The sequence below is a fragment of the Squalius cephalus genome (assembly GCF_949319135.1).
Source record: "Squalius cephalus genome assembly, chromosome: 20".
NCBI classification, from domain to species: domain Eukaryota; kingdom Metazoa; phylum Chordata; class Actinopteri; order Cypriniformes; family Leuciscidae; genus Squalius; species Squalius cephalus.
The window spans coordinates 27,390,034-27,414,910 of record NC_137141.1 but is presented as its reverse complement, the minus strand read 5'-3'; the positions used below and the strand labels follow the sequence as shown (position 1 = coordinate 27,414,910).

The window sequence follows — 24,877 nt, the reverse complement described above, 5'->3', positions numbered from 1 at the left end:
TAGAACAGTATTCTTCAACTTTAGAAACATTTGCTAAGTTGCGAAACACGCTTTACTTGTTTGCTTTGAAACAACTTGTTTGTATTATGAAAAGCGCTATACACATTTTAAAAATGACTATTTTAAGACATCTTGCAGCTCCCTTGGAAGTTTACTTAGGCTCGGTTGAGAACCACTGGTATATACAGTGCCATTGTGCCGCCCAGTCCTGCAGAGATAAATACATGCTCATTTGCACAAAATGGCTTGCATACATTTAAATACTCTTTCCACCATCAACCGCTGTCAAAGATAAACAGCCTGGCACATATGGCCCAGCTCATCGAAGCAGCCAGTGAAGCCATGCAGATATTTATATACTACAGTGGGGCTTCTTGATTTGTGGCCACATGTTTCTACTCCACACCATCATACTGTCTATTCATGCACACTCATGAGCTCTTGGCTCCAGAGCCTCTCTCCCCCTTTTGCGGGCTTATATGAATGTATAGCCACCATAATGGAGGGAGTTAGCTAAAGAGAGACATAGGGAGAGCTTTCTGGGGACGGATCCAACCGTTTTCTCTGCACACAGACACACACATGGGCGACTCTGCCAGGTTCACGTGTGTGTGAGTGTAATTGGAGATGGAGTCGGACCCCAGCAGCAGAGAAAGTACAGCTGTGAAAGAGATTCACGTGCGAGTGAGAGAGAACGAGAGGACGAGAGAGGTGCAGCTGTTGGGGATTTGCTGTGAGCTGCTTAAGTCATGGCTTGGCTCGTGTCCTCTGTTTTTGACCTAATAGCTTATAGTCAGGTTGGACAAACTCGCTGAACTCTCCAGCGCGCATCAATCACAGCCACGGGGGGAGCACTCATTGTTACGAAGTGATCGCAAACAGCATTCACTGCAATGAAAAGGGGACTGTTTTCACAGGTTTCTGCCACTTATCACATTCAAAGGGGCGGCACTTGTGCTTTATCAAGAGGATGGGGATATTTGTGTTGGCACGTGGGATTAAAGAACTGTAAACAAACTGAGCAGTCATCATTACTCAAGCGCTGAACTGTACTATTCTCAGGAAAGCCACTGCTGTTCTGTGTGCTTTACCTCCTCCTCTTCCTGTCCCGCTGTTCCCTACGTTGCAGGCAGAAAAGAAGGCGAAACTGGTGTCTGTGATAAACTCAATGGAGGACCATGGCGAGGTAGAGTCGGAGCCCCAAAAAGAGAGCTCCATAATCACCGTCCCACTGCTTTTTCCTCCACCAACGCCGCCAATGCAGCAGCAACCGCTACAGCCTCAAGCTCAACCTCAGACCAACATCAAACCCCAGCCTTCTCCTCAGAAGCAACCTCCACCATTCCAACAGCAGCAGCAGCAGCCTACGGATCCAGCCTCTCCAACCGTTGCCACCACCCCAGAGCCCGTTTCTATAGGGGATGGAGACAAGACCTTATCCAAGTCCGCTGACACAGAGTCAGAGTACGAGGTACGAGCTTCCTCATCATCATCATTGTGGCTAAGGGTTGATCATTTTGAAATAGTATGCTGTAGATCTTCTATGGTTTGTGTAGTTCGTTCTGCAATTGTGGCTTATTTGGTTAGCCAGGATAAGATCCAGGATAAACGTCAGATTTTCTGTTGTTCAAAGAAAGTGAATTTAGTTTCATTATCAAAGCAGAAATGTAACTTTTGACAGTGACACCTGCTTGCTGATAGGCAATTTATTCTCTGAGAAATCCCAGGATTATCCTGGAACTTGTGTGGCTAACCAGATTTGAAAGCCAGGTTTAAACAATCGGGTCTGTCTTTTGCTGAAGGGTTTGTTTCATTTGTTGATTGGGAGTAATTTGAAACTATACTAAAACTATAGTAGTACATCTTCTTGCCCTTAGGGTGTGGTCACATTAGAGAAGTTTCTGCAAAATTTTGTGGGCAAAAGTATCTACACAATCAATGTGAACCCTTTGCAAAATCTGCATGTGGATATCTTTCACCCTCACCACCCACAAAAACATTTGCAGAATAACGGTAAATGTGACCTTTAGACTTAAAAGTTCAAAAGCACCTTGTGAGGATGGATACACCAGCATCTCAGCACAACAACTGCGGTTAAAGTGGCAGGATTCAGGGTTGCCCATTTATACAGTAGCAATCACCAAAGAGTTATTATACAGACTGAAAGTCAAGGCAGTACAAAATAAATAAAAATACATTCATTAAAGAGAAATTAAAAGACAATGCAAAAGACAAAGGTTAGGTTATGAACAGTACACATTTTATTGTATTTATGTGAAGTGATCGAAATAACAAGTGGATCCCTTTTGTGGTTGTGTGTTGCAGGATGGCCGAGGTTTCGGCATTGGTGAGCTTGTGTGGGGTAAATTACGAGGATTCTCCTGGTGGCCTGGACGGATTGTATCCTGGTTGATGACTGGACGTAGCCGGGCGGCCGAAGGCACCAGATGGGTCATGTGGTTTGGTGACGGCAAGTTTTCTGTGGTAAGTTTGTATTCACTGTTGTGGCAGAAGGTATAAAACAAGTTCATACTGTAAGAAATTGTTGTCTGCCTCGACCCAGATTCCACTCCAAAATATATTTTAGAATGAGCTCATCCCCAAAATGGCTTAATTATCATAGAGATGAAAGAAAGTCAAGTTATATTGTTTCTTCACCATTTGGGTTGATCACATCCTGAACAAATGGTAGTCAATTGTAGAATGGGACTGGGTGTGGGACACAGAGAACCTTCTCAGACAATGGGGTGTCACAACTTCATTAACATACAGACCACAGCAGTTGCAACAAGAGCAACTTCATTTACATTAAGAACATGATAAAAGGTTTAAGATTTGGATGTTCTGGGTTCATTTCTGACGCCGGTGAACCCAAGGTGCTTCGTGTACCTTGCCACTGCTATTGCTGTAATAAACTTCATTTTTGAGATCTTCGACGTCCACATCATTTTTTCTTACAATACTTAAGGGGATGAGTTTAAGTTCAAGTTCACGCAAATACAATTTTTTTCTCTGGTACTCAACATTATGCTACCATTGCTGTTGAGAGAGGTTGTATTGTTTTGTTTTAATATTTTCTGGTAGGTCTGTGTTGAGAAACTGTTGCCTTTGAGTTCCTTCACCAACGCCTTTCACCAGCCAACCTACAATAAACAACCAATGTATAAGAAAGCCATCTTTGAGGTGCTACAGGTAGGAATTCATTTGTGGTACATGTTTAAGTAATAAACAAAGCTCTTTGTCTCTAGTTGATTGTTCCCCAGTATATTGTATTGCAAATTAATATCTCAGATTAGCATAAATCTATCTAAAGAAAACGTTTGAATGCCCCTCCTTGCAGGCAGCCAGCACTAGAGCAGGCAAAACCTTCCTCACATGCCTGGAGAGTGACGATACTGACACTTCTAAGTCAGTAGACATGCAAAACAAACAGATGATTGAATGGGCCATGACGGGATTTCAACCCACAGGACCTAAAGGTTTAGAGCCGCCTGAAGGTAAGACCGCTGCGGTTTCTTTTTGATATACATATATCTGCTTGCTTTGCAAAGGAAAATGTCAAGCTTGTTTAAAGGGATGGTTTGCCCAGAAATGAAAATTCTGTCATTTACTCACTCTCATGTGCTGCTATTTGTTCAGTGGGACACAAACAGAGACTTCAGTGGTACACAAACTTATAGAATTTTCATGTATCTCTATTACAATGACAATTGTTAGTGACAAAATTTGTTAAGCTCCAAAAAACAAAACTAGGGCTGGGAAATGATTAATCGCGATTAATCGCATCCAAAATAAAAGTTTGTGTTCACATAATATATGTGTGTGTAGTGTCCATAATTATTTTGTATATATATATAAATACACACACATGCATGTATATATTTAAGAAATATTTGCTTAAATATACTGTATATATATTATATATAATTTGTATTATAAATAGATATAAATATTTTATATATAAATAACAAATTTTTCTTAAATATTTACTTGCATGTGTGTGTATTTATATATACAAAATAATTATGCACAGTACACACACAAGTATTATGTGAACACAAACTTTTATTTTGGATGCGATTAATCGCGATTAATCATTTCCCAGCCCTAAAAAAAACACAAAAAGCACCATGAAAGTGTTCCCATGTTCTGATTTCCACATATACCTTTTTTGTGAGAATCAGAATAAAATGTAAGCCGTTATAACTTCCCCTCCAGTGAACTGTTAACTCAAGAACCACTGTGAATGAATCACTGATAGAACATGAGAATTGGATCAGTGATTGAATCGTTCATTTGAGCCTGTTCTTCTCATTAAACCAGTTGATGGGGTTCGCAAACTGAACTGATTTGTTCCCAACTCCATCACTCAATGATTGGGTCGAGAGCTCACTTGAGGAGAAGGTTATCAGTGATTCATGAATTCAATTTCTGCATGTTCCTCCTACAAAGCTCAATATGGCTTCAGAAGGCTTGGAATATAGTGAACGAAAAGGTTTAGGAACCTTTTTTGGTGTTGCTGACAGTCGTGGTCACTATGATTTGTCATTGAACGGAAAAGACATGCATGCTGATTCTTTAAAATATCACGTTTTGTTAATCACTTTTTATTTTTCAATTTGAAATGGAAAGTTTCTCCGTGCTGTAATAGTTTCAGTGAGTTCATCTTTTCTTCATCGTTTTTTTTTTTTTTTTTTTTTACATTGTTTTTAACCAGAAATGTGCAATCTGGTGAGACTTCAGATGGTCACTGTTCCTCGGTTCAGTGATTTTTGAGAATTTTGGCTTTTAAGTGCACTTGTTTATCCCTTAAGCCTGTACACATGCCAGTCCTCCAGGAATTAAGCTTGTAAGAAAATACTGGTGAAATCTATACAATCCTGACCTCTGGACATTTACATAGACACACCACATAATCCATTAACGAATAGCTATATGTACCATTGTGCCTTTTTCAGAGGAGCGTAACCCCTACAAGGAAGTTTATCCAGAGATGTGGGTGGAGCCGGAGGCGGCGGCCTATACGCCCCCACCAGCAAAAAAGCCCCGCAAGAGCACAGCCACAGAGAAACCCAAGGTCAAAGACATCATCGACGAGCGGACTCGAGGTGAGCTCTCTCACTGAAGGAGGTCAGCGAGTTCAAAGAGTTCCTCACTCATAAACACACACCCACACATGCTAAATCAGGATTAGCACTCTCATCTGCTCAGCCGGCAGAGTAAACACAGAAGGGTGTGTCTGGAACTATGACAGGGGTCTTGGCTAATCCTGCCAGTTTAAAGAGACACGTTTTGTATTGAATTATGGCACATGTTCAAACATAGCTTTTGCAGATAAAACTTTTACCTGCATATTATTGTTTTGTTATTGTTATAATAAGAAAATGTATGCCCATGTTTTAAGGCAGGAAAACCTAGCAGTAGTAATAAAGAGAGGAGCTATTAAATCAGCATGGAGCTTTATTAACCAATCAAATAGAGGTAAACTGGAGCAGACTTGCACCATCTCCTTTACATTGGGTTACATAAAGTCAAGAGTTTCACTCCACTTGAAACAATTCAGGAGTTCATACAAATGTTTTTTTTATTTCTCTTTAGTTCTTTTAAGGTTACTGTCACATTGTCAGTCTGTTTTGATTTCTGTCTTTGTCTGACTCTGTTCTGTCAATTAGTTCAGTTCTGTCTTTCTCCGCCCCCTGCCTGTTTGTTTCTATGGTGTTTGATTGATTGTTAGTTCAGTTCAGGTGTGTCTTGTTAATTTGCTCTTCAGTTTTGTCTATGGCTGCGTTTACACTTGGCATTAACATGCAACCTGTATCCGGATGCTGTCCATATACACATTGGGAAAAGACAAGTGTAAACGCGCTTCTGATCGGAGTGTTATCTGATCAGCGTGTCCAGGTTCGGAGGTTGTCCAGGACACGTTGTGATCGGATCTCAGTGTAATGTAAACGCAATCCAGCCATCGTGTCTGCATTCACAGGTTGACGTCACACAAAACCCCGCCCACTGTCATTATTCCCCCTCCTCTCTCCAGGAAGTGCTGCACGTAGCCGTGTGGTTTTGCGATACAGTCGAGTGCGAAGTACATCGCAAATATACTGAAATGTTTGCCTTCGCAGTTCTCACCCGAAAGTTGCAGAACCATTCATTTTCTGTAAAGAACGCACATTTTCCCCACCACAGCTGGCAACGTTCTCGGACCCATACGTTTCTCTGTACCGTTTCCATTACGGCATCTATCCACATTATTAGTACTTGCAGCCTATTCATCCTCCTCATTTTGTGAGATTTGTAAAGTGTACCCCGACTGAAAACTGTTTTTAAAAGAAAACCCACCACTTCAGGTCGACTTTGCACCGGAGCCATCCTTTTTTTTTTTGCGCGGGAATACGAGATCCAATCTGTTATCCAGATACAGAAGCCACTTGATGTGGACAGGTGTAAACGCACCGTGTCCTGATTGGCTTATGATCCAAACTGCTTGATTGGATCACGGGGATCGCATGTTAATGCCTATGTAAACCCTGTGTTCTGTCTGGTAACAACGTTACTTGTTTTGGTTGTTCTGTTCCCGATCTTGTCCCTGAGTATCTGTTTGTTAAAGTTTGAGTTTGTTTTTTGTTTAATAAAGCTGCTGCACGTAGATCCTGCTTCCTCCATCTCTGTTACAACCAGTTGCAGAGATGGAGGAAGCAGGATCTAACTCAAACTATAGAAACAAACAGGCAGGGGGCAGAGAAAGACAGAACTGAACTAATTGACAGAACACAGACAAAGACTGAAATCAAAACAGACTGACAATGTGACAGTTACATTGTACTTATTAAAATAAGTACTGAGTAATATTAATTAACTACATGTACTTACTATAGAGTTATGGTTAAGGTTTGGTTTAGGGTTAGTTACTTGTAATTATGCATAATTTACTGTTATTACTATAGTAAGTAGTACATGTACTAACGTGTAACTACGTCTCCTTAAAATAAAGTGTTACTAAATATTACACTTCATATTTAATAAAAAACTAAAAAGTGGTGCATTAAATGTAATAACAAAAATATTTAAGTGATATAAAATATAATATAATATTCAGTACTGTCCAAAAGTGTAAAAAGTTTAAAATAAAAGTATTACTTTAAAATAATAATAATAATAATTACTGACCTAAACATTTTGAACAGTAGACAACAAATGCTTCATTAATTAATTAATTCATTCATTCATTCATTCATTCATTCATTCATTCATTCATTCATTCATTCACAGCACTCTTGCTGCTTTGGAATGCTTGATTCTACCTTGCATGGGCAACACTTTTGAACTAGTGTCAAAACTAGTATGATGAACTAGTGTGTTTTGAGATTAACATTAGTGTGCAACTGAAATAAATGACTCCAAACCTTGAATTCATTTTTTATTCAGTTTAACGCTCAAGATTTTCAATAATTCAGCTGTCTGTTATCAATTATTTCTGACATATTTAATATGTAGTACCACTACAATTAGCAACATTATTTCAGTTCATAAAATTCATGGCATGCTAGTAAAACATTGTGTTGAATATTACATAATTGCCAAAGTGATGCAAATGTAAACCACTAGAATTTCCATTAAACAAGAAGTCAAGTTGAAATGAGCCAAATGTCTGAAACACTGGGAAGGTTTCCAATATTAAAATGTCTTTTTTATTGTGTGTTGTTTTTCAGAGAGGCTTGTATTCGAAGTTCGTCAAAAATGTAGAAACATTGAAGGCATGTATTACACATACACATTGAGATTGCTCATTCATTGCTGACTGTCAGTGTTAGTCTCTGGTAAAATCTCTCTCTCTCTCTCTCTCTTTGAACACTTCCAGACATCTGCATGTCCTGTGGCAGCCTTAATGTTTCCCTGGAGCACCCGCTCTTCATTGGCGGAATGTGCCAAAGCTGTAAGGTAAAAGCCAGGAAATTCCTGCTTCCTACTTCCTAAAGCGCTGCTTTGTTTCGCCACTTGTAATTTTGTCATGTCCATTTACATTATTGGCAGATGCTTTTTTTGTCAGTGACTTCTAACAAATGTTACATACTGGTTTCTGAATGCAATCATCTGCAGGGATATTAAGGCAAAACATTCTGCCAGTAAGATAGATAAAAATCAAATACTAAGACAAAGTCAGTCAACAAACTAGGTATCGCACATACTGTAAATACAGCCAGTTATTTAGTTATCAGTGCAGTTGTTAGTTAATGCAGTTTGTTTGTTAGTGGAGTAAAAGATGTTAGCTGTACGGAGTTATACTAAAGTTAGTTGAGTACGATAATTGTAACGTTAATGCAATTTTATTAAAAAAAAATGTTTTATTGGAACTGATTGTGTTTAGTATTCAAATTCAGGCAATATTAGTGACTTTTTAATTACTATTTTTATTTTTTATTAGTACTTTTTTATATTTTATAATTTATCATATATTGTATGCTTAATTGTGGACACTTGTTTACACCTTTCTTTTATTTAAATAGTACTTTTTTAGATTAAATTTAGTCATTAAGTAGTACTATCTTACACTTTTTTCTTTAACAGAAATCTAAATGAGTAGTTTCATATTTTATACTGTACATTATAATGTTGTGATCCCTTAGTGTTCTTATTTATTTAGAGAATAGTGTAGATTTTGAATATCAACCATTTAACACTATCTTACACCCGGCACAATGCAGCACCAAGCGTGACGCAAGTGTTTTTTGCTAGTTTCAGTCCGACGCAGTTATCATTTTCACGTCCTGCGCCACGTTGTTTAAATAGCAAATGCATTTGCGCCCACTTGTGCGCCCATGGGCGTGCTGGTCTGAAAACGAGGTGTGTTTAGGAGCATTGTTGGAAACACTCTGGAAACGCGTTCGGTCTTTCCGCTATCAAATTTCGTCATGTAAATAGCAAATCTGCCATGGCGCTAGCGCAACTGGCATTTAAAGGGAACGGGAGATGAGACTCTGATTGGTTTAACGCACGTTAATCCCAAAACACACCCATTACTCATTAAGAGAATAGGGACAACCCTTTTAGACCACGCCGACCATTTTTCCCGTCGTTAAACTAGCAAAAGTGGATTCGGACACGTCCTAAGTGAACTTGCGCCGTGCGCTTTAGACCATGCTCTTAGATCGTTAAAATAGGGCCCTTAGACATCATTTTAATACTAGCAAGAATTGTAATGGTAAAATATGAGATTACATATTTTAATGAGTTGATCTCGCAAGTATATCGTATAGATTTCTGTTTTAAACAAATGAAACACAATCAAAAATAATCAATAAACTGCCACAAAACGTTCTCTGTTTTTGAACGGTTCTGTAATTCCACGTTTTTAGTCAACCATTTATTCTTCTATACAAACTAATTAATATTTGATGTGTTTGTCCTTACTTAGAACTGCTTCCTAGAATGTGCGTATCAATACGATGACGATGGCTACCAGTCGTATTGTACTATCTGCTGTGGAGGGAGGGAAGTGCTCATGTGCGGAAACAATAACTGTTGCAGGTGAGATGAGGTAATATTTACATTTTGTACTTCAATCCTGCATCAATCCCATTGGTGTCTCCATTGTTTTTTTCGGTCTCTTGCAGGTGTTTCTGTGTGGAATGTGTGGATCTGTTGGTGGGGCCCGGCGCGGCGCAGACAGCTATTAAAGAAGACCCGTGGAATTGCTATATGTGTGGGCCGAAGACTCAGTATGGGCTGTTGCAGCGCCGGGCAGATTGGACTTGCAGACTGCAGCACTTCTTTGCCAACAATCATGACCAGGACTTTGTAAGTGATATATGTCGGCTGAAGACTGCGAGAGTAAACTCTCCCTGTTGCTAAGCTCCACCTTAAAATCGTCATTGAACAATCCGACCTTAGCAATTGTTACAGCCCATATAGAGTGGATTAGCGTCACCCACTTTTTCAGCGGCGCTGGTTCCGGAAGTATTTTTTCCATTCATTTTATCCATAGGGATTTTAAATAAAGTCTTAGTTAAATAGTTGTAAGCCATGAACCAAGACAATGAGCTACAAGGTGAACAAGCTTTGATTTGAAGCAAAAAAGTATTTGAAAATCTTACAAAAATAAAAAGGTACAAGACTGTGAACTTAACGGCTTTAGTAAGGGAAAGAACTGCAATCCCATGAAGCATTGCGAACAGCATAATTGAATTAAAAACTATAGAGAAACATAAAACTGCTCATTTACAAATGTTGATTGTATATATAAAAAAATGTCTATTTTAGGTTTATTGCAAAAATATGCATATATACAAACATTTAAGTATTTTGAGAGCATAGAGAGATCGACTCGATTATGCTTCATGGGTGTTGGCGGAGCTAACAAGATCTTTTGGTGCATGTTGCTTTTTTCGACTCTCTGACTGGTGTAATTTCCTGTACAGCATCATGGGTAGTGTAGTTTTTCACAGCAGAAGAAAATACCATGGATTAACAACCTCGTAGCTCATTAGGTCTGTTTAAAGGTTTATAAGTTATCCTTCAAAATAAATTTCCCTATAAAGAAAATGAATGGAGTTTTTTTACTTCCGGAACCCGACTGTTGCACTCTATAGTACTGTTCTATTGTCAGAGAAGCTCTTCAGTTCACTGTGTTAAGCATTTGCCTTGAATCTCACTGGCACTGGTGCAACTGAATGATTTGTTTAAAAAAAAAAAAAAAACATCCTTTTCAAATCTCACAATTCATTCTAGGCATGAATAATGATTACTACCGATTTTTAAAAAATGTCTTTTAGAATCTTTTATGCTCACCAAGGATGCATTTATTTGATCAAATATACAGAAATATATACAGTTTTTTGTTTTAATATGTTTTTAAAATGTAATTTATTCCTGTGTTGTCAAAGCTAGATTTTAAGCATAATTTCTCCAGTTTTCAGTGTCACATGATCCTTTAGAAATCTTTCTAATATGCTGATTTGCTGCTCAAGAAACATTTATTATTATCAGTGTTGAAAACAGTGAACAGTGAAAAGGACAGCATTTATTTGAAATATTTGTTGTACATTGTACACATATTCATTGTCACTTTTGATCAATTTAATGTATTCTTGCAAACATGTATGCCCAGTATTCCTCTATACTCACTAATTCATATTTTATGTTTTTTTCCCTTTTTTACATTTTGAATATGATTCCCAGGTCTGGAAAATTCATGGAAAAATTCCGTAGCGAATATAGATTATTCTAGTTAAAGTATATTCAGCTCTAGAAATGATAATTTCTAGAAATTACTCTTTTTCAGTGCAGTCTCTATACAATGATTTTTGAAAAGGCATATCCAGTAATAATGAATTACTGGAAAAGTCATGGAAAATCATGGAAACCTTTTTGGAATCACATTGTGAAAGCATGCTATATGACTAAAGATTCCCAACCTTAATAAATATGTTTTTTCTTATTTACATAAATATTAGACTTCTTCAATTGTAGCGTTGTTTGAGCAGCTGTGACCATTTTTAATCAAAACCGGTGTGATTTACAGTATAAACGTGAATGGTTTGAGAGTTTTATGATGTAATTATACAACTCCTAAACCATTTGCTTTCCAGACCATGTGAAAGAGCAGCTTGGATAACGGCCAGTGTGCTTGAAGAGCAGCCAGAGAGTGTTACAGTCACAGTGCATTGTGCATTGAGTACACATCTTAACATCATAGAGTTTTAGCTTACACACCCCACTCTTTAAATGGGTTACAGCACAGGTTAGCGAGCGGTTGCTATTGTTAGCGTTATTGAATACTACAACGTTTAACAAAGACCAAAGATAAGCAGCCACACTTAATCACAAGAAAATGCTTAATGAAACTGGCCGGTGATACTGCGGTTAGCGTACAGGTGCTCAACAATAACCCCTTGTTACTGGACTGGTTTAACGTAAAGGCCTCTTTGTTGGATACAGACAGTATGTACAGACAGGCGCTCTTTCATTACCAGAGCAGTGTGATTTAAAGGTCTCTCTCTCTCTGTCCTTCTTGTCTGTCCCCCCTCCTTCATTTCATCTTCTTTCTTGTCTTTCAGGAACCACCAAAGCTCTACCCTTCGGTTTTGGCAGAGAACAGAAAACCGATTCGTGTCCTGTCACTTTTTGATGGGATCGCAACAGGTTAGTGAAGAATGTCCGCCCTTCCTTTCATCCTCTCAGCAGAAAATAGTGCTGATCACGTTACACTCATCCTGGCTTTTAAAGTGCACTTAGCTTAACTGTTATACTGGCCGCACATCGATAGTGCTGTACTGCATATGTTCGAATGTGTGATTTTTACTATGAGGATTAACGGCAGAGTTTTTTTGACCCTTGATCAGGGATAGGTGCCACTGTCTTGCAGAGTTTAGCTCCAACCCTGATAAAAACTCACCTGCCTTTAGCCTTAATAATCCTGAAAACATTGATTAGCTTGTTCGGGTATTTTGAATAGGGTTGGAGCTAAACTCTGCAGGACAGAGGAACTCCAGGACCAACCTTGCCAATCCCTGCCCTAGATGGTCCATATTCGTACTTAAAGCCTGATTATTATGTGGCGTATGCTTATTTGGCAGGCAAAAGAAAGATTTTTCTGGTCACTACATACTCAATGAAACTTCCACTATCATATCATTTTAAATCCATCAAGAAACTGGATAAGATGTGTTCACATATACCATTGTTCTGTGAATTTTCAGGATTTCAGCAAAATCCTATCAATTTGGATAGGAATGTACTGATTTTGGAATTTACTGTGAGTGCGAAATATTTCCCCATGCAGATTTCGCATCAGGTTCAAGTTGTTCACGTGGATTCGCCACGTTTTACCAACTTTCTGCTGGACAGTTTTAGCCAGAAAAAGGTGTGACTGCACGTTTAAACCTAGCAAGCTGTCAACTTTTAAAGGAGATTTGGTCATCATAGGTGTGTATGAAGCAAAGACATTTATTATACCTGGAGAAAATCTTAGCTGGCGCAGGACACCCCCCCTCCCCCCATCTTTGTTCATAGGCGCTCAGTTCTGCTCCCAGGTTGTTTTGAGCCAATCACTTGAGCCGTAAATGCCATGTGACTAATACTCAGACATACTATAATTACAGTGTCCAACAATAAGCACAAAAAACTATTTTAGTTTTTGATTGTTGTTGGGTTTGTGATTATTTTAGGGCTACTGGTTCTGAAGGAGCTGGGTATCCAGGTGGAGCGTTACGTGGCCTCAGAAGTGTGTGAGGACTCCATCACCGTGGGCCTCGTTCGGCACCTAGGACGCATTATGTACGTGGGAGATGTAAGAAACGTCACCCATAAACACGTGAGTATGATCCTTCACCTTAGTTTACTGTTGTTCCATACAAAGTTTATTTCAAGGCAGGGTTTACCATCTTGGTAACTTATTGGCAGCTTTCTTTTTAAAAGTACAGCTCTTATCTACTTGAATTCGAATTTGAAATGGTACCATAAAATGATTTAAAATTCTGTCGGCTTGACAATCTCTCTTTTTAGGGTTTCCGCGGGGTCTTAAAAAGTCTAAAATTCTGAACTTTAAATTTAAGGCCTTAAAAAGTCTTAAAAATGGCCAGATTTTCATCCTAGGTCTTAAATTTCATTTAGTCAGTTCTTAAAAAGTGTTTACCCTCGTTCATTTCCAGAAACGCTGGCCGCAGAAAGTTATTACAAAGTAGCAAAAAAGTATTGAGTTGTAGCCTACAAAGCGGAGCTCTAGCAGGGGTCTCCAACACGTCGCTCGCGTGCTACCAATAGCTCGTGGCTTGATATGAGCTAGCTCGCCAGAGGCCGTTCACATAGCGCGTCTTTTGCACGCTCAAGTTTGTTCATAATTGAAGCGACATGCTAATTTTTTTACCAGGCGCAACGAGATCTAAACTTTTCAGAATGCCGCAAACGCACCACAGGTCATGTGACAGGAACCAACCAATCACCCCTTTCCATAACAACATTGAAAGCTCAGTCAACATGAAGGATGGAGGTGCACCCAAACTAATAAATATAAGCTAATGTGTAAATGTCAGTAATTTATCTTTTTGACTCATTCTTTTTATAAAAAGTTATTTAAAGGCTGAAATATGAGGTTTATCTTTGTATGAAACCTTTTTTGTCAAAACTTTATTTGAACTTGTACATGTTAGTAGATAACATGTTGCAAGACACTCTTTTAAAACCTGGCCATCATTTTTAATGGTATTTTAATGTTTACGTAAACAAAAACTGCATATTGATGCTAATCAATTTGTTATTTGCTGTTTTTCGACATAAAACTTGTTGAATTGACTTCATTCTGTAGTATTAGTACTTTTTGAACAGGATTCTGTGATAACCGTGATAATTTTGGTCACTTTAATCATCTCATCATTTCCTCTCTAGTTATGATCAACTATGATCAACTAAAATCAACAATAATTGTGTTTTTACAGTATAATATGCAAAAGTACAATTTTCTATTAAAAAATATCTACCTCTCCCTCTCTCTCACACACACACATCAGATAATCCTAGATAGATAGAAAGATAGATACTCTAATGATCCTGAGGTAACTATCTATCTAACTCGGATAATGCGTCGTGTAGGTCTTAAATTTCAATCTTTATGGTCTTAAAATGTCTTAAAAAGGTCTTAAATTTGACTTACTGAAACCTGCAGAAACCCTGTCTTTTGTTTTTCTTTAAATGGTCTTTCTCCTCCATGTACTGTCTTTGTTCATACTTAACAAAATACTTAAAGGTGCTGTATGTAATTTTTTTTTACTGTACTACTAAAGCATAAGAAAACCATAATATGTTTGCAGATATTTAGGAAACATGCTAAGTTCACACACTTGTTTCTTCGAAAAACAATGCTACAGCCAGTTATTCTACTTCGAAATGTGCCTTCCGTTTGGGAATGTCTGTTTGTTTTGGTCTGTGTGATCCCATCCACTGGCAATTTACCGAGATGGTCCTCACTGCAGAGCATAAAATCCGGGGGGAGGAGTCGGATAAAATCCAACTCCTCCCACCTTACATACCTAAACCTTCCAATCTCCACCCCCTGATCCCTAAACCCACCCCTAAATCTACCCATCTCCACCCCTAAACCTACCAATCTCCACCCCTTGTATAAGATCCGACTCCTCCCCTCGGATCTTGTGTACTGCATTGAGGTGCTACTGAATTTACCCAATAGTACTTCTACACCCTGGGTTGCCAGTTGGCGGAAAACTTATTGCAGCCATGGATGCAAGCAAACAAACTGGGTCAGATAACGCAGATAAATTAACTCATCAACTTACAGTGCAAGGCTTGTTGCCTTCCATTGCCAATTGGACTGCAGTACCCATTTTAACCACTAGCTGTCAATATTACATACTGCACCTTTAATACACTTATGTTCATCACTATATTCAATGTTTCATGTTTATTTCAATATTTCACAGATCCATGAATGGGGGCCGTTTGATCTTGTCATAGGTGGAAGCCCATGCAATGACCTCTCCATAGTGAATCCAGCTAGAAAAGGTCTCTTTGGTAGGAGTATATTTAGCTGTGTGTTCTAGTCTTAGTCAGTTTAATTGGATGTGACTAGTTTCAGTGTTTCACACTTACACTAGCATTCACAAGTTTGGGGTCAGTAAGATTTTTTTGGTTAAAATGATTGCATTAAAATCTATCAAAAGTGACAGTAAAGACATTTATAATGTTACAAAAGATTTCTGTTACTTTTTTTGAAAAATGGGAAAAAAGAAAAGTTTAACAGTTTTAACAAAAAGGTTAAGCTGCACAACTTTTTTTATTAACATTGATAATAGTAAGAAATGTTTCTTGAGCAGCCAATCCACATATTATAATTATTTCTGAAGGATCATGTGATGTGAGACTGGAGCAGTGATGCTGAACATTCAGCTTTGTCATCACAGAAATATATTACATTTAAAAAAAAATATGAAAATAGAAAAAAGTACATTTATATTGTAACAATATCTCACAATATTACTGTATTTTTTGATCTTTCAAATCATTTAAAATTACCATCCCCAAACGTTTGGATGTTTCACTTATTTTTACAACACAGTTCATATCTGTGTACATTTTAATGATAATTGTCACATTGAATTTCTGTCTTACAATCTTGTTTTTGTAATCCATCACACTCTTTCAGAGGGCACGGGTCGGCTCTTCTTCGAGTTTTACCGGCTGTTACATGAGGCCCGACCGAAAGAGGGAGATAACAGGCCGTTCTTCTGGCTCTTTGAGAATGTGGTGGCCATGGGCGTCAGTGACAAGAGGGACATCTCACGCTTTTTAGAGGTGCACAATTGACCATGTTTCATAAACATAGCTGCAAAGTTTAGAAATAGTCTGGCCAACTAGCAGTTAGTTAGGGCTAATCAGTCTTACTATTCGGATTCAAATTAGACCAATCTTCCTTTTTATATAACTGCCTTAAAGTTATGACTGGTCTTGAAGAACAAAATTAGATTACTAACTTGTAAGACTAGCAGTTTATGCAACTGGCCATAATTTAACATGACGATTAAAGGTGTGGTTGATTATGATTAACTTTTCTAACTTTAGTTAGTGTGTAATGTTGCTGCTTGATCATAAACAACATCTGCAAAGTAACAACGCTCAAAGTTCAAAGCAAAGGGAGATATTTGCTTTTAAAGAAATTGCTTTTTTAAGGACTACAACAAACGGCTGGTAGGGACTACACGACATTCCTCCCGGGTTAGTGTCATCACCAACCCTAGAATTTACATAAACCCGGCCCCCGGAACACGATTTATAGATTATCAAGACAGAATATGCTAATCAATGACTAGAAGAGAGCTATAAGATACATAAATTCATCAACTAACCATTCAGAAACGTTGTCTACATGTTGTCACCTCTTCTTGAGTTTCTCCATCATTGTCTGAATCCGGTTTGAACATAAAAGGCTAAAAGTTTTTGAAATTTTCAGTGCATGTCTGTGTGAGTGCAAGCTCTTGAGGCTCCGCCCTCTGTGCCGGGAGCAGCAGCTCATTTGCATTTAAAGGAACAGAGACAAAACGGTGCGTTTTTGCTCACCCTCAAAAATGGACAATTTTAACATGCTATATAAAATATCTGTGTGGTATTTTGAGCTAAAACTTCACATACACACTCTGGGGACATCAAAGACTTATTTTACATCTTGTGAAAAGGGCATTATACCACCCCTTTAAGACTTGTACTGTCAGTGGGGATTTAATATAAACCAGTATGTTTTTGCTTCCACCTAGTGGTACAGTGACCTGTTGTGCAGGAACAAATTAACCCCTCATATGCTTGCTAGCTCAATATTACAAAAGCTCAGAATGTATTTTAATGAATTATTATCAATTTAAATCAATATAATATTATATTGTCTTTTTATCATAGTGCAACCCAGTGATGATCGATGCTAAGGAGGTGTCTGCTGCCCACAGAGCTCGCTACTTTTGGGGCAACCTGCCTGGCATGAACAGGTTAGTTAGACGTGGACTCTACATTCACTTTATTTAATCTCTCACTTTGTCATTTCACCTCTCTATATCCTTCTTCTCTCAGACCGTTGTCCGCCATGTGCACTGATAAACTGGACCTTCAAGGCTGTCTGGAGCATGGCAGGACAGCTAAGGTACCCCTTAGACAAACCCTCGATTGATTTCTGGATAAAGCTTTACACAGCAACACAAATAGCAGTTTCTTTTCACATCTTTTACAGTTTGATAAAGTGCGAACCATCACCACACGGTCTAATTCCATAAAGCAGGGCAAAGACCAGCACTTCCCTGTATTCATGAATGACAAAGAGGACATCTTATGGTGCACTGAGATGGAGAGGTATGACCAAATGTTTTTATAAAGTTCTGAAATATATGTGCTATAAGACTAAATGTAAATGTGAAATGTTGCACTAGCTATGTTTCCAGCCACCTATTTTTATGCAAATTTTGGGATATCACATAAAAAACACTAAAGCTAATATGTGCATACATTTAAAAAAAAAAAAAGTGCATAAAAAGAAAAAATTATCTTTTTTTATTCCGATAAAAAGACATGCGCTTAAACCCCGATGGAAGCACATTTACCAAATAATCCCCTCGATGCGCAACAAAAATGTTTGTCCTTAAACAGAGGATGTGATTTGATAAATGGAGTAACCAGTGGACAAATTTCATCACACAGCATCTCAAATGTTTTTCTGAAATGCCTGAGCCAAAGTCTGTCATCAAAACGGTTGGGTACAATTACCTCCCAGAACTGTCTTACACGATTGTGTTCCCAAACGCAAGACAACATCACAACATTTATTGCGTTTCGTCTGCACGCTTTGAGGCGCAGGCCATTTATGATGTACAAAAAAGAGCCACAGTGGCTTCCCCGATTTTTAATACAGATATTTTGCACCAATTTCCCAGGAAGCGACAATTTTGTCCTCTTGAACATATGGGTTGGATGTGTTTTTATGCGATATTCCAATTTTGCTTATATGTTAAATTCGCAACTTTGGATGAAAACATAGCCAGTGGCATTTAATCAACCCCAGTGAACAGTGATTTTATCTCAAATTTATTGAATCATCAGTCATCAACTGGCTGTCTGAAATCATATCCTACTCAGTAGAACAGAAAATAAACACATATCAATACAATACAATCAATACAATGTCTCATGTTATCCATAACACAATGAAATGGTTTGACAAACAAAATGTTATTTCCTGATTCGCTACATTTGATTCTGGCTCGATTTACACCTGATATTAAAAACCTTTTTGGGGATACAATCACAAGTGGACTGTCGAGACCGAAAAGCAAAAAGACACACACCACAGAAAACATGTGGTGTTAGACAAACCTGAATTTTTTCATTACTCCAGTGTCACATGATCCTTCATAATTCATTATAATATGCTGATTTGCTGCTCAAGAAACATTTCTTATGATTATCAACCGTGATACTTGTTTTTAAGCTTCTTTGATGAATAAAAGAACAGCATTTACTTGAAATGAAAAGTTTTTTTTTGCAACAATAAAAGTTTTTGCTGTCACTTTTTATCAATGTAATGTCCTTTAATGCGTCCTGAATTATAGGCCATCTCTGTAATACAAATATTATGCACTGTTCTAGATTATTCACAATCTATGCATATCACAAGAGTGTCGCATTTGTGAATACATTTAAACTAAATTGCTGCCCGTTTCTCTTTTTCCTGGCCGTTAGGGTGTTCGGCTTCCCTGTCCATTACACAGACGTGTCAAACATGAGTCGTCTGGCCAGGCAGAGGCTGCTGGGAAGGTCTTGGAGCGTCCCGGTCATCCGTCACTTGTTTGCACCACTCAAAGAGTACTTTGCCTGCGTCTGAACTCAAACCCAGTACAGATGAGAAAAATCTAAACCGATGTAATACCAAGAGCTTCAAAACCGAGCTCTCGTATGTTATTTGCAAGGTCGACATCAAAAAAAAAAAGAAAGAAGGTATTTCATGTTTTGTTTTGGGTTTTTCTTCTGGTTTGGAATTAATTGACTCTTTTTTTAAAATTCTATTTAATTTTTTTTATTATCCATTTTACTTTTTAGCAGTGTTATCCAGTATTTGAATTGATTTATGTGTGCAAGCTATACTTGAGGCACAGCCTCCTTTTAAGGCACTGAGAGATGGTTACAATTCGAGGCAGAAATGAGGAATTCGACGAGACGGAAATAGCATTTAAGTTCGCTCAATCATTTCGACTCTTGAGTTTTTCGACTATCGGGTCGCGGATCGTTCTAATTCTCACGGTGCGCGTCTTTCCTCTCCTCCAGCGTCTGAGCCTTGGTGAGAGAAGGAAAAAGACTTCCTTTCAGTGTCAGGGGAGCTTTGTCTTAACCAATCCAAAACACCAGATCACAAATACCTCTTTGTTTACAGTTTCTATATACACAACTGAAGGTAATAAAGGTACTACTGTAATAGGTGACAATATGGTGCTTCAAGGTGGTGAAAAACATTGCAACTCATGTGGTGCTACTACTCAAACAAGATCATGGGGTCATGTTTTGTGGTGTCGCCAGGTTAAACGAATGACTGAAACTTAAAAAAAAAAAAACCACAGATCAAGCCAGGTCTACCACATCTCATTTTATATCTTTTACAGCCATTTTGTACAATATTCTCTGGTGCTCTTTTCAAAAACAAACAAACAAAAAAAAAACACCTCAGCCTTTCAATCTTTGAGGTCTGCTTCCTTTAGTATGCCTGCAATCTGAACGCATGGAACCAGCCACATGGGCGGTGATGTTTTTGTCATCTATACCTTGAAATCAAAGGCTGTGGTGAGCTACTTTTTTTCTAGTGTCACCCAGACCAGAATCATTACTGTACAACTCTTGGCGTGCGCGGCGGCCACAGGGAGGATGGTGTCGGTCCTTTGTCGGCCAGGTGAACCTTCAACCTTCAACTGCGGTGCTCGCATGCTATTCTCAGTCAGGTGCAAATCTTTAAAGGTGCGGCTTCACAATGTTCTTCTACCTTTTTATAGCAATTTTTTGTGCTGTGTTACCAACAATATGGAGCACTTTTGTATATGTATACTTCTTTTTTTCTTTGATATTTTTTTTTTTTTATCTTTCTCCTTGATTCTTGTGAAATGTCCTTTTTTTTTTTTTTTTTTTTGTTCTGTTAAATGATGTGAAATTTTTGCCGTTATATAAGGTAATACTTTGTTGTGTACAGTAGGGCTGTGCCAATAGATGTGAATGAATGAGCTAGGATAGAATAAATCCATCTGTCGTGCCGGTGGTGAAGGGGCCGAATTCAGATAGCACCCCTCTCATGTTTCCATGTGCTATGGAGTCGCTTTATCATAACTCGCGTCGAGAAAGTGTCTGCTCACAGTTCTTACTGCTATATAATCCCAAAGTGAGTGTGTTTGTTAAATATCCCTGTAGGAAAAGTAGTCGGATGGGGTGTCTGTGTATGACATCGCACGGTCGTTAACTACGTCTGGTCCCTAGCGTAGATCTGAAAACATTATTATGTTTGCAAATGGTGAATGTTGACCATGTCAATAATTTAGTTATCACGCAAGCTATATAGGCTAAATTTGTGAATTTGGTTAGAAACGGGCTCTAATGACAACCTTGTTAGGCTCTTTTTTTATTTAAGGCATTGCACTGCTTACATACCTTAACATTTGTCATGTTCAGCAAAGTTTCTTCTTTTATTTTCCAAATTTTATCAATGCCCAGATTTTTTTCTTTTTGTACATTTTGTACATAGAAATTGTCTGTTGCTTTTTTTTTTTTTTTTTTTTAAATGACCTATGAGATGTACAAATATAATTCTTTGCTAATATATATCATAGAATCAAAACAGCACTAAAGTCGCAAGAGGGGGGTAATTGACAAAATGGCAACAGGCTAATTGACATAAGCTATAAAGCAGCAGGGTGTCTTTTGTAATTCATATTTATATGTGTCGAACGGGGGATAAAACTAAAGAATGAGTTCGCTAAGTGATTTTAACTGTCCCATCTTTACTGCACAGCCCTACATACAAAAGTGTGTCTCAATTAGCTTTTTAATAATTTTTTTTAAGTACTAAGAGAGGGATTGTAGGTGTGTCCTAAGGTGCTAAACATTTTATCTAATTGAGAAAAATATATTATTTGGAAAAGAATTAAACTTGTCTTGATAATGATTGTTTTTTTTTTTTTTCTCCGTTTGTTTCTTGTAGTATTGGAGAAGCACTATTATTTTACTCTCTCATATAAAGATATTAACAAAGGCATTTTAACTTTGTACTTGAAAAAATGATAAATGATGAAAGATTCTTATATTGTTTTAGAATAGACATTGCTGTAGTTGGTGCTTATCTGTGGGAAATCATGTACTCATAATGGGAAATAAAAAAAAAATGTAATAAATTTTGCTGTTAACATGTACTTGCTTAATATCCAGGCAGAATTGCTTCTAAGTCCTACATTCCATGCCATATATCCAGCCCTCCATCCTCTTTTGTTTCAATTTTTTTTTTTTTTTCATTTTCAATTTTTTATTTCTTCTCTGTTTTGTTCAATTTAATTTGCTTTATTTGGGTATATATATATATATATATATATATATATATATATATATATATATATATATATATATGGCTGTAACAGCCTTTTGTTTGCTCTCCTAACAGGTTTTCTGTATATCTCAGTGACACTGTTGATATTTGTGACCTCTGTTGTATCATATAAACTTTTTTCAGGCCTTCTCTTCTTTTGCAATCAGCTCATACAGCAAATGTAGCAATCATTCACCACCTCTCCCCCTTTCTTTCGTTATGTGCCCAGAACGAAGAAAAAAAGGCTCCTTATGTACTTGTGCTGGAGAACACTTGAATAAATGTATTGTTTTTTTTGTGAAAAAGTTGTTTGTTTTTCTTACAAGTATTTACCATATAATAATCATATGATTAAATTATTGGTTTAATTTATAAAATGTATATCTATGGTTTCAATATAATATTCTGGAAAGAAATGGTATAATATAATATTATAACATGTATGTGGACAATTTATATATATTCGTCCATGTACATATTATATTAGTAATAGTATAATAGTAATAATACAGTATGGTATTCCTTTTTGTATGTCCATTTTGTAACACTTTGTATGTATTTATATTACATGTAATAGTAATTTGCATTTTTTAAATTATATATTTACATTTACATTTATTCATTTAGCTGACGCTTTTATCCAAAGCGACTTACAATTGCTATATATGTCAGAGGTCGCACGCCTCTGGAGCAACTAGGGGTTAAGTGTCTTGCTCAAGGACACATTGGTGTCTCACAGTGGATTCGAACCCGGGTCTCTCTCACCAGAGGCTGTATATATATACAGTGAGGAAAATATGTATTTGAACACCTTGCTATTTTGCAAGTTCTCCCACTTGGAAATCATGGAGGGGTCTGAAATTGTCATCGTAGGTGCATGTCCACTGTGAGAGACATAATCTAAAAAAAAAAAATCCAGAAATCACAATATATGATTTTTTAACTATTTATTTGTATGATACAGCGCAAATAAGTATTTGAACACCTGTCTATCAGCTAGAATTCTGACCCTCAAAGACCTGTTAGTTTGCCTTTAAAATGTCCACCTCCACTCCATTTATTATCCTAAATTAGATGCACCTGTTTGAGGTCGTTAGCTGCATAAAGACACCTGTCCACCCCATACAATCAGTAAGAATCCAACTACTAACATGGCCAAGACCAAAGAGCTGTCCAAAGACACTAGAGACAAAATTGTACACCTCCACAAGGCTGGAAAGGGCTACGGGGAAATTGCCAAGCAGCTTGGTGAAAAAAGGTCCACTGTTGGAGCAATCAGAAAATGGAAGAAGCTAAACATGACTGTCAATCTCCCTCGGACTGGGGCTCCATGCAAGATCTCACCTCGTGGGGTCTCAGTGATCCTAAGAAAGGTGAGAAATCAGCCCAGAACTACACGGGAGGACCTGGTCAATGACCTGAAAAGAGCTGGGACCACCGTTTCCAAGGTTACTGTTGGTAATACACTAAGACGTCATGGTTTGAAATCATGCGTGGCACGGAAGGTTCCCCTGCTTAAACCAGCACATGTCAAGGCCCGTCTTAAGTTTGCCAATGACCATTTGGATGATCCAGAGAAATCATGGGAGAAAGTCATGTGGTCAGATGGGAGAAAGTCATGTGGTCAGATGAGACCAAAATATAACTTTTTGGTAATAATTCCACTAAACGTGTTTGGAGGAAGAAGAATGATGAGTACCATCCCAAGAACACCATCCCTACTGTGAAGCATGGGGGTGGTAGCATCATGCTTTGGGGGTGTTTTTCTGCACATGGGACAGGGCGACTGCACTGTATTAAGGAGAGGATGACCGGGGCCATGTATTGCGAGATTTTGGGGAACAACCTCCTTCCCTCAGTTAGAGCATTGAAGATGGGTCGAGGCTGGGTCTTCCAACATGACAATGACCCGAAGCACACAGTCAGGATAACCAAGGAGTGGCTCTGTAAGAAGCATATCAAGGTTCTGGCGTGGCCTAGCCAGTCTCCAGACCTAAACCCAATAGAGAATCTTTGGAGGGAGCTCAAACTCCGTGTTTCTCAGCGACAGCCCAGAAACCTGACTGATCTAGAGAAGATCTGTGTGGAGGAGTGGGCCAAAATCCCTCCTGCAGTGTGTGCAAACCTGGTGAAAAACTACAGGAAACGTTTGACCTATGTAATTGCAAACAAAGGCTCCTGTACCAAATATTAACATTGATTTTCTCAGGTGTTCAAACACTTATTTGCAGCTGTATCATACAAATAAATAGTTAAAAAATCATACATTGTGATTTCTGGATTTTTTTTTTTTTAGATTATGTCTCTCACAGTGGACATGCACCTACCATGACAATTTCAGACCCCTCCATGATTTCTAAGTGGGAGAACTTGCAAAATAGCAGGGTGTTCAAATACATATTTTCCTCACTGTATAAGGACACATATATAAAATATTTTAATGTGTTAATATTTTTCTGTTATTTTAGTTTTACATAAATCTATATTTATATATAATACTTTATATTTGTTTTTGTTTTTTTATATTTATGTATATATGTATGAACATAAAACAGCCAATAATACTTAATCGTCTGGTTTGCATGGTTGCCACATTGGCATAGTGATCCAGTTCCATCCCCTGTGAATCTGTATAAATGGTACGTACCACTCGCGTCAGGACACGCCTATATTGCAACGCCATTGGCCGCTGCTGAGGCCATAGCCGTGTATCTCGCCTGTGATTGGTCAACGCCCGGCTCTCACTGTCTGGATGCTGCTGCAAGCGTACGGTTTACCTTACCG

The 24,877-nt window shown here is 38.0% G+C and overlaps 1 protein-coding gene across 5 annotated transcripts in view; it reads left to right on the top strand.

The window, feature by feature from the left end:
* dnmt3ab (DNA (cytosine-5-)-methyltransferase 3 alpha b) overlaps window positions 1-21,921 on the top strand; it is a 51,230-nt gene extending 29,309 nt beyond the window's left edge. For 3 of the 5 annotated variants that reach the window (XM_079854254.1, XM_079854252.1, XM_079854256.1), the window contains 17 exons: window positions 1,130-1,471; window positions 2,326-2,484; window positions 3,085-3,192; window positions 3,341-3,497; window positions 4,959-5,108; window positions 7,710-7,754; window positions 7,859-7,938; window positions 9,413-9,525; window positions 9,612-9,795; window positions 12,054-12,138; window positions 13,164-13,309; window positions 15,429-15,519; window positions 16,151-16,299; window positions 17,395-17,480; window positions 17,563-17,632; window positions 17,720-17,838; window positions 19,222-21,921. In XM_079854254.1, the coding sequence (XP_079710380.1) occupies window positions 1,130-1,471; window positions 2,326-2,484; window positions 3,085-3,192; window positions 3,341-3,497; window positions 4,959-5,108; window positions 7,710-7,754; window positions 7,859-7,938; window positions 9,413-9,525; window positions 9,612-9,795; window positions 12,054-12,138; window positions 13,164-13,309; window positions 15,429-15,519; window positions 16,151-16,299; window positions 17,395-17,480; window positions 17,563-17,632; window positions 17,720-17,838; window positions 19,222-19,363 (2,226 nt within the window). In that variant the 3' untranslated portion in view covers window positions 19,364-21,921. The remainder of the gene's footprint in view (window positions 1-1,129; window positions 1,472-2,325; window positions 2,485-3,084; window positions 3,193-3,340; window positions 3,498-4,958; window positions 5,109-7,709; window positions 7,755-7,858; window positions 7,939-9,412; window positions 9,526-9,611; window positions 9,796-12,053; window positions 12,139-13,163; window positions 13,310-15,428; window positions 15,520-16,150; window positions 16,300-17,394; window positions 17,481-17,562; window positions 17,633-17,719; window positions 17,839-19,221) is intronic. The other 2 variants (XM_079854255.1, XM_079854253.1) reach the window with 1 other exon arrangement.
* The last annotated feature ends 2,956 nt before the right edge of the window (window positions 21,922-24,877 follow it).